Source organism: Chenopodium album, chromosome 22 (assembly GCF_948465745.1).
Source record: "Chenopodium album chromosome 22, dcCheAlbu1.1, whole genome shotgun sequence".
In the NCBI taxonomy this organism is placed as follows: Eukaryota; Viridiplantae; Streptophyta; class Magnoliopsida; order Caryophyllales; family Amaranthaceae; genus Chenopodium; species Chenopodium album.
In genome coordinates, this window is record NC_137855.1 from 2683126 (window position 1) to 2692700 (window position 9575).

Consider the following 9575-nt stretch of genomic DNA (forward strand, 5'->3'; position numbering starts at 1 on the left):
GATCTTCATATACATACAAACTTAAGATCAAACTGTCTAAAAATTAAGAGGATGTCCCTAAAATTAATTGCATAGTTATTTTGAGAAATATAAAGTACAAACTAACACACGTGGAGTATTTATTAAAACATGGATCATATTAGTCATATATGCATGCATGGAACTTATACCAGTACGCAGTCCAACTTAAATAATTATACTAATACTATGCTCATTTTGTTTGTTATATTTGTAGTTATTTTATAAATAGTTGAATTTATTTTTTGCAAGCTGTTTTCTTTGAGAATGCAGCTCAACCACGCAGAGTACTATTCAAGCAATGTATTCTACATCCACTATTTTATCATTATTTGTTGTTTTTCAAACTTTATTTATTTATTTATTTATTTATTTTTAATTTAATTTGAGTTTCGAAGCTAGTATGATATAGTCTATAAGTCATTTTTTCGTCCACATGTAACAACTAACCTTAATCATATTCTCAAAAAATTTCCGAGATAACCCTGAGGTTTAATCTTATTTTCTAGAAATTTCCCAAGGTAGCCTTGAGGGTTAATCATAATATTTTCGAAAATTTTTCGTATTTTATTGTGTAACTTATGAGGTTATGACGTTACTTGGAGGGGTAAGTTGGTAGAGAGGCCCAATTTTAAGTTGAGAATGTACTTGTAGGCCACAATTTTGTTGCTGAACTTGTGTAAGTTCATTGGCTTTAGATTATTTTTTAAGTCTTGGATCATGATGCTAACCTGTAACTAAATGTGTACATAACTGTAACAATACTCCTAAAAAATTTAAGAAAAGGGTAAAGATTTCCATGGTAAAATCTATAACTGGTTTTACTTTGCACAAATGATCAACAGCTCTTTATACCAACAGCTATGTTCTTGCTTGAAGCAACGGGCGATCCTCCTGCTGTTCTGTAGACAGTTCGCAGAATCAGCTTATTTTTGATGCAATAATCCAAATCAGAATGTTTTGAAAACTTAATTCTTACTATAGATGCAAATAACTGAATAAAGTATGAAACAATATGTTAATCAAATACAGAATCCCAAATACATGAAAGTAACTACAAAATTGCATCACAAGATCTGAAAACTATCGACTCTATGCAGTTGTGAGTATAGCAGCAGGGCAAAGAACTTCTCAAGAACTGCAACCCAGAACAAACCTCCACATACTGAATAAACTTTCTAATTTAATTTCCACATGAAAAACAACAATGGCAAACTAATATAATCGGGCATTGCGAGAAAAAAGGCAATTAAATCAACTATATTTGTTACTGTTCAATATACAAACATTCAACTATGAATCAAAATTGCTCCTGCCACATTGACACTAAAATTTTCTATAATCTAACATTACAGGTTTACAGAAGACTATATTTCGCTTTTGGTATACAAAGGTTGCCTTCACAATTCACCGCCTTAATACTATTAATAGGCAAGTAAAATACTTGTTCATAGAGGAAAGGGAGCACACCAACGGTATTGCCATCTGAGCTTGAGATAAATTACCACATCGAAAGTAAAATGCAGGTCCAGACGCTAAAGAAAAGATACAGCAACTATATCAAGCTTTAGGGAAACCGGAACCAACTTGAACAGAGTTACTGAACTAACCAGAAATGATGTTGATTTCATAGCCTTGCCAATTGACATATCTGGTAGAATCCACTTTCCCATTTGAACATTCACTGTACAACCAATCGTAAGTGGACCAAAACCAACTCCCAAATACAGCATAGTTTCATTCCTGGTGATAGCCAGTGTCCGCTATATTTCCTTCCGCTCAAACATGTGATGGAAGTTATCTACATACAGTCGTATTTTGCTACATGGATACCGATAGAAGCCTGTCATGGTTCTCTCTCAAATGAAGACATGAAGCCCTTTTGGTAAAACAAAAACACTCACGGTTCTGATTCTCATTTAAGAATCAGATCTGGTGGCAGTGAAGGATGAGAGGAGGCCTGCAGCTTGGACTGGTAAAATATCACCAAATGACATTGAAGCAGCTGACTTATCCTTGAAGCGTGCATCTGATAGCATTGAACCTAATTTAAACGTGCCCTCTCCAAATCTAGTCCCAACCTGGTAAATGTAAACAGGTTACATCCATTCTCATAGTTTTCACAAATTGATGGGTTGAAAAGATCCATACAAAACTAGACTTTCATTCAGAGTCAAGAAAAAACAACACAGCATCAATTAAATGCATAAGCATAACAAAGATTCCGAAAAAAAAAAAAAAGACACAAACAGGTGCAGATTGCACTTTCACAAGATTGGTCAAAGACTGCACAAAGGAGGTAAGTGCTGGCCTGATGGGACTTGCACAAAAACACATTAAGCCAGCCTTCACACTCTCCACTAACTTTGCAGATAGCATAATGAGATGGGTGACCATAGTTACTAGGCAAGTAGGCACATAAAGAAAAAAGATCACCTGACCAAGATGTGGAATGCCAGGAGCCTGCTATGCAACTTAGTGTATATGCTAATCACTTTGGAAATGCATGGAATTAGCGTTAAAAAAATAAGAGCTAAAACAAAAGCAAATTCATACAGGATAGATCCATATGCTCTATAAGTACACCCCATGATCAAGCAAAATTAGCTAAATATCTCCCTAAAAAGATTTTGTTAAGTTATGGGTATGCAGTAGTATATTACAGCTGTACTAATAATTTCCTGTCTCTCAAAGGAGAAAAGGAATAGACTTAGGAGAAACAACCAAAATTATACGCCACATGATTTTCAAATGGGATGATATAAGTTCACTGATCAGAAGAACTGGCTTCTCAAAAAATCAAAATAGAGTCTCTATCAACTTTAGACCAAAGAATCAGATAAGCCAGGCTAGATTCTAACTAAGACAATCTACAAATGCTGGTTAATAGAATACATACCGACATGACAGACTTCAAAAATGGGGCTGCCACTCCAAAGCCTGAGTTGTCATCCAAGAGAGCCTTCTGGGAGAACTCCCCATTTGTATGAGCCCATGGACTTCTTGATGATACATCATCAGAAGAAGTACGAATAGGAGACTTAATCGCAGCCCTGGAAGACAAAGCAGGTGTACTGCAGAAAAAAAAGGGTTAAGATCATAAGGACAATGCTTCGCTTGGGTGTAACAGTGCAGAATCAGACAGTTGAAATTTAAAAACATAGCAAACCTGATGGGAAGGTATTTGAATCGAGGAACAGTAGAGCATCTCATTATATTAGACTCTGAATTGGTAGGGAGTTTCTGAACAGTATCTGTATACAAGCGATTAAGTTGAACAAAGAAGCCAAAGAGGACTGCATGTCTTAAGTAAGACTGCCTCTCATTTTCCCAAAGGTATGGCTCATACCTACATAAGAATTCCAGAAAATGCATGAAATACTTTAAGAGATGTTCTAAGAACTCACTATTGCATAACAATGTGTAAGCATAAAATATACTTGTATAACACAATCATAGAGCACTTACGTTTGCCAATCAATTGGATCCAGCCTTTGTGAAAAGCGGTTGATTAGATCATCAATACGCTCTCTAGTAGCTGACTTGGCTGTGCTCTTATCCGGCTTCCTCCTGTAACTATATTTGGTGGATGGACTTTTTAATAATCCATCATTTAAAGTGGAATCAAATCCAGAAAGAACATCACCAGAAAATCTCAAGTCTAACAGAACTTGAAGAACTCCTTTCTCAGACATTTGCACTCCATTAGCTACAAGGTCGCTATAAAGTCCAATCACCTAGATGAGAACATTCCAATTTGTAAGGAAAAAAGGAAGAAAACAATGGAATAGATGTAATCCTAAGAGTTAAATCCAAAAAAAGATATTGCAAACTAGTACATAGTACCAATTTATTCAATTATCAAAATTATGAAACAAATCGAGGCAGAAAATATATTTCCTCAAAAGTCTCAAGACTCAGAGAAAATTAGGTCACACCATTGACCATTAAAACTCAAATAATTTGGTCATAAACTCAAATTTGGTCAAAGTATTGTTGACATGCAGCTAAATTTTAGAGGTATCCCACAAAAAGCAAAACTGACAATATTAATATAAATATTGGAGACATTCTCTCAGTTTGCTGATTAACAGCTCAAGAACAACTCCCTCTAATGTTAGTGCATTCATGTCCAAGAAAATGGCAAGAAAACGGCGACAAAACCTAGGCCTTGCACCGATAGTCACATAAAAGGCAGAGACATAGTCTCCTTTTGCAAAAACTTCAGATTGGTATTAGATACTTAATAAGTGGAGTTATTAGTGTCAATATTATTAGCGTCATCATCATTGCTTAATAAGTGGAGTTATCAGGGTCTAATAAAAAGTAGAAATAATTAACAGTTTAACATACTAAAGGGAGGCAGATGGATTTATTTTCATGGCTGATAAACACATACCTTTTCCAGGAGCTTCTTTGCAAATTGCTGCAAAATAGTCTTATCCAGAACATGGCCTCCAATGCGATGAACTTCTTCACATGCTCTGAATAAAAAAGAGCAAATATACAAAGAAGGCATGGATGGAAGCAATATTTTCATGTCTGACTCGCCTTCACTTGATTGGTCTTGTTTAACTACTACCTCTTCCCAGCCCTAACAAGAATCAAAAGAAGTCCAACAGTTAGCCTCTGATAGCCCATCATGGAGAAAATTAGCTTAAAGAAAAAGAAAGCACGGTTCCAAAATGATATTATTTTCTCACATGCATAATGGATGTTGATAGAGCAGCTTTAACAATTAAATATTTTCATACAACTGGATCCGTATGTGGAAGAGTAATTTGAAATTATGAAAAATGGAGTATAAGAATACATAAAAGGCGAGACAGATCTGTGAGGCTAACATCAGGACTAATCGATACACAGGAAATCTGGCACAAAGACTTCGACAAAACTGACTTACTCGCAATGGATTTGTCGCTAATAGGGCATCATCTACTCCGAGATCCTTCGAGAGGATGCTTGCAAGCTCATCAGATACCCATGAGATCCACAAACCATGAGCTGCAATAGAGAGGTCTCTCATACTGCTTGTGAGTTCTTCAAGTTTTGGACTTGTACTGTCAGTTGCTCCAAACAAAGCAGAAACAGTAAGTGACATTTGTCTTTTAGAGTTATTGAGCAATGGCTTTGGGCTACCAGGTGTAGAAGAGTCCAAAGAAATCCTCGAGGTTCTCGAAACAGAAGAAAACGTCTCTGAATTTGAAGCTACGGCTTCATTTGCCCAAACTCTTGGTGAACCTAACACCACTGGGATGTGCTTCGAGTGGTTTCGAAAGGCAAACAACAGCCTTCCAACAAAAAGAGATCTCTCTATAATTGCGGCTGGTGGCGTAAGCTTGCTTCCCTTCTTTACATTGTCAAGGGCAGCACGTAATTTGTCAAGTTCATTTGTCAAATCTACCAGGATAGTGGATATGCTTTCATAACATTTAGTTTGCAAATATGGTGCTAGGTCTTTCAACCTCAAAGGTGCTTTTGGAGATTCTAAAAAGTATAGCAAGTCTTCCAGCACACTTTTGCAGCAGCTATCTACTGCATCCCTAATTTTGCTAGCCTCTGGCCCAAAATATGCACTAAGGCAACTGCCAAAGTCAAATTCCTCAGGTAAGGCCTTTAAGCTTGGGATAACACCAGACTTTTTAGCATTTGGCTCAACAAACCAAACTCCGCCATCAGCAGAGGATCTGTTCAAATATGCTTCAAAGCCACTGCTATCATCAAAATTGCTCCCAACTGCTTGAACCGACTCTGTGACATTTACAGCAGCAGTCAAATCATTGAATCCTGATTCAATAATAACTTTCATTCTAGATACAAAAGCATCCTCAAATATCTCATCCCAAAGGTCCACACTCTCCTCTAAAACAAGTTCCCTAGTCCTACTCCAAGGAAGCTCAATATCAGAACCAAAAACACTCTTCAGCCACTCCAAGCTTCCTTCAAAAATATCTTTACTTTCCATAGTCTCCCGTATAAGCTTCTCAGCTGACGCGAGCTCTTCTCCACTAGGAATCGCATCAATGAGACACCTCCCATCAATCTTTTTCACAATTTCTCTCCCACATTCCCTCAACCAGCTAGAACACGCCTTTGCAATAAACTCCCGATCAAGCAGTACCATAATTGACTCCAACTTATCCCTAAACTCATTCCACAATCTCACCTCTTCATCAGGATTAAGAATCCCACCAAATAACTGTGCAGCAGGCGGCGATTCCAAAATAACTTTATAAAACAAAGGCATATCATTCAAAACTTGCAAAAACATCTCCCCTACATGACCTATGGTAACCTGAATTATCCTAGTCACCTCACAAAGCACAGGAACCACAGCATTACCATCAAAATTACTCAACTTTTGCAAAATCCACGACTTCCGGGAATCCAAAAACAATGCAAATGCCTGCTTAGGATCGAGCTCATCGATTATTGCGACACCAGCAAGAGCATCCGCAAATGCCCCAATTGGCAACTTCCAAACATCATTCTCTTCCTTATCCAACATCACCAACAACCTCTCTCGACTTTTCTGTGAAATCTGACCCTTAAAACTCTCAACAATCTGCCATTGATGATTCAACAATGGGAAATTCTTCTTCAAAATCTTCCCCCCATCATGCCCCACCAAATTCAACCCTTGATACACCAATTTAGCTCTAATATACCTAGCACTAGCCTCCAAAAACATAAATTCATCCAAACACCCCCAAATATTTTCTGGGGTATCAACCAAATACTTAACCCTACTAGCAATGCCATAGATTTTAGTTCGATTAGGGTTAGGGTTAGCCGAAAACTTAGGACTTACGGCAGAAGAAAGCGAAAAAATTGAATCAGAGATCGATTGAATATTAGAAGAAATTGACTCACAAGACGATTTCATCAACAAAATTGAATCAGCCGAATCAATCAGATCTCTGTAACGATTCCCTATCAGCTGACGAAGTTCTTCCTTCTTGTCTTCGATCTGTTTCCGGGTATTCAACTCCACGTTTCGGATCTCCGAAACGGGTTTCGCCCGTAACAGTGATTCAGCTTCACGAAACCCTGTTCCCGCCGCCATTGCCGCCGATTGATTTTCCGACGGAGCTCTCATGATTTTGCCGGGAGTTTTTACAGAGTGATGGATTTGAGGAGAGAGAAAATCCCTAAATTTGGGAAATTATGAAAACATTTAAACCCTAAATTGGAATTACAATGTGGGAAATTAGGGATTTGGATGTGAAATTGGGAAGAAGATGAGAGAGAATTTCAATGGATGATCTGAGATTAGAGAGTGAACTCCATTTTTGATTGCTTCATTTCAAAGAGTTTATCTTTCTTTTCTTTTTTTTTTTTTTTTCTTTTTTTTATTTTTTTTTTTTTTTAAGGAAAAATACTTGAATTTTGATAAACGGGTGGGTTATGTCGGTAATTGGGCTTGGAATGTGGGCTATGGAGTATGGACTCTCTTTGTTTCATATTTTGATAAAGATCCCTTGCAATAACAATACGAAGGAGACTAGAACCTAACCATCTATAACTGAGCCTTAATCAGGATTAGTCCAAAAGGTAAACCGTGTGAAACACCAAAAAAAAAATGATAAGATGTAATATTTTGATTGGCAATTTGGCATATATATCAATGTATAACTTTGATTATTATAATACCTGTATGTATTATGTGTTTATGAGTTGATATCTTGAGAGACCACTTTAAAATTCAATTCGATTTTGGAAAAATGATCTTGAAATTGGTCTGAAAGTGTGTATTAGCCTTCATTTTGGTAGAATCTTGTAAGTCTTAACAACATTTTATGTTCAAAAATGCATCCTCCACCATTACTTGAGTATTCGACACCAGGTTTTAGCCTTCAACCCTTCACTTTTGGAGAATTTATAACATTTTTAGACCTAATAACTAAAGGGGTCAAGGTGCTTCCCAAAAACTCCACAAGACCTTAGAAAGCCCCCTAAATTGTTGGAAATGTCCTGTTAGTCTCTTAAGTCTAACAATTTAGCCGATTTAAGTCCTCAAATATTCAAATGTCCACTTTGTATGGTTGTATTATTTTTATTGAGTTAATGATTTTCAGTTATTTCCGGTATTCCCTCTATAGTCATTAGTCAAATGCTCAAACCCTTATAATTATATATTCAATTTGAAATTTATCAATTAAAATTACAGATCTAGCATGCCACTAATGCGTATTAGTATAACATTATAAACTGATGATTATTTGATTCTAATATACACATATATGCTACATTATATAATTACACCATAATTAAATTAATATTATTGTCAACTCTATTTCTTTATACAATATACTTGTAGTCCATTGTTCTCCAAAAAAAAAAAAAAAAAAAAAAAAAAAAACATAAGCTATTCCTTGGTTTATTATTGCTAATATATGTATTACTAACAGCTATTGACATTATTAATTTATTTTACTAATACATACTCCATATAACTAATTAACTATATAAGGTATGATGTAATAAAACGAAAACAATCCTTATAACTTATATTCCATTATTGATTGGGTTAGCTTAGTTTACATATACTTGTGTATATGATCAACCCCTAAAACACTAATTACTAGTACAATACAAGATAATTTAACCTATCTATGATAACCTATCTATGACATGATCATATGTACAGAGAAACTCAGAAAAGATCAAGTTACTGAAGTGTATGGTGAATCACTAGGATATGGCGGCGTAAATACATAAGAAGAGCATGAATGATTAACCTACTTTATTATTTTGATGACCATTGTTTTCCGGTTGTAATATATGTAGCCTTAAGGTTTAACTTTAACCAATAATCTTACTTTCTCAATGATACTAATCATAAATTCTTGACAAAATACCCTTAGCTTCAATCGATTTCATGTATACATATGTTTGATTAATGTTAAAAGATTTCGATTTTATTGTCTTATTATTAGATTCTTATTGTTTGACAGAAGTAAAGACTTTTTTATAAAAATAATTCTTTAAAAGTTTGAGTAATTGTTTTGTAGCTCGATCTACATGTTTCAATTCCTATGAACTTATACCAAATGAATGTATGATTGCATATATATTAGCATATATATGACAAGAAGCAACCTTTGACCATTCATTAATTTATGCATAAAACATTATTTGAAGGGAACATTTTATGAAGACCCACATGCATTAGTACATGTTTATATCATGTCCATGTGTTTAGTACTACTATAATTAAGATCTCTATCTCTAGATCAGCATTCACCAACTCTTAAGTCTTAACCCTAGCAAACAAAATCTGCCACTAGCTATATACTTTATTTCGGGTTATAAAATTCAACCTTCATATTATTTCTTTTATGCATGTAATTAAAAAATTGACAGAGTAACATTGTCGTAATTATTACTAAAAACCCTTTACCAATTATCAAATCGTAATTACTATGACCATGAAACTAATATGTGGTGGCATAAGATTTGTAGGGTGTAATAACTGGCTAGTAGATTGAAATGACTTTTATTAAAATATAAGGTGACATTATTCGTCTCGTGACATAACGCTGTTCCATCGTACC

The 9575-nt window shown here is 35.3% G+C and overlaps 1 protein-coding gene across 1 annotated transcript; it reads right to left on the reverse strand.

The window, feature by feature from the left end:
• Window positions 1–1177: 1177 nt before the first annotated feature.
• On the reverse strand, window positions 1178–7314 carry LOC145605152 (conserved oligomeric Golgi complex subunit 1-like). Its single transcript, XM_081661179.1, has 6 exons — window positions 4922–7314; window positions 4418–4612; window positions 3487–3755; window positions 3188–3367; window positions 2918–3092; window positions 1178–2099 (listed from the first exon to the last, which is right to left on the reverse strand). The coding sequence occupies exons 1-6, from the start codon at window positions 7115–7117 to the stop codon at window positions 1938–1940; spliced, it is 3177 nt and encodes a 1058-aa protein (XP_081517305.1). The 5' UTR covers window positions 7118–7314; the 3' UTR covers window positions 1178–1937.
• Between the last annotated feature and the right edge of the window lie 2261 nt (window positions 7315–9575).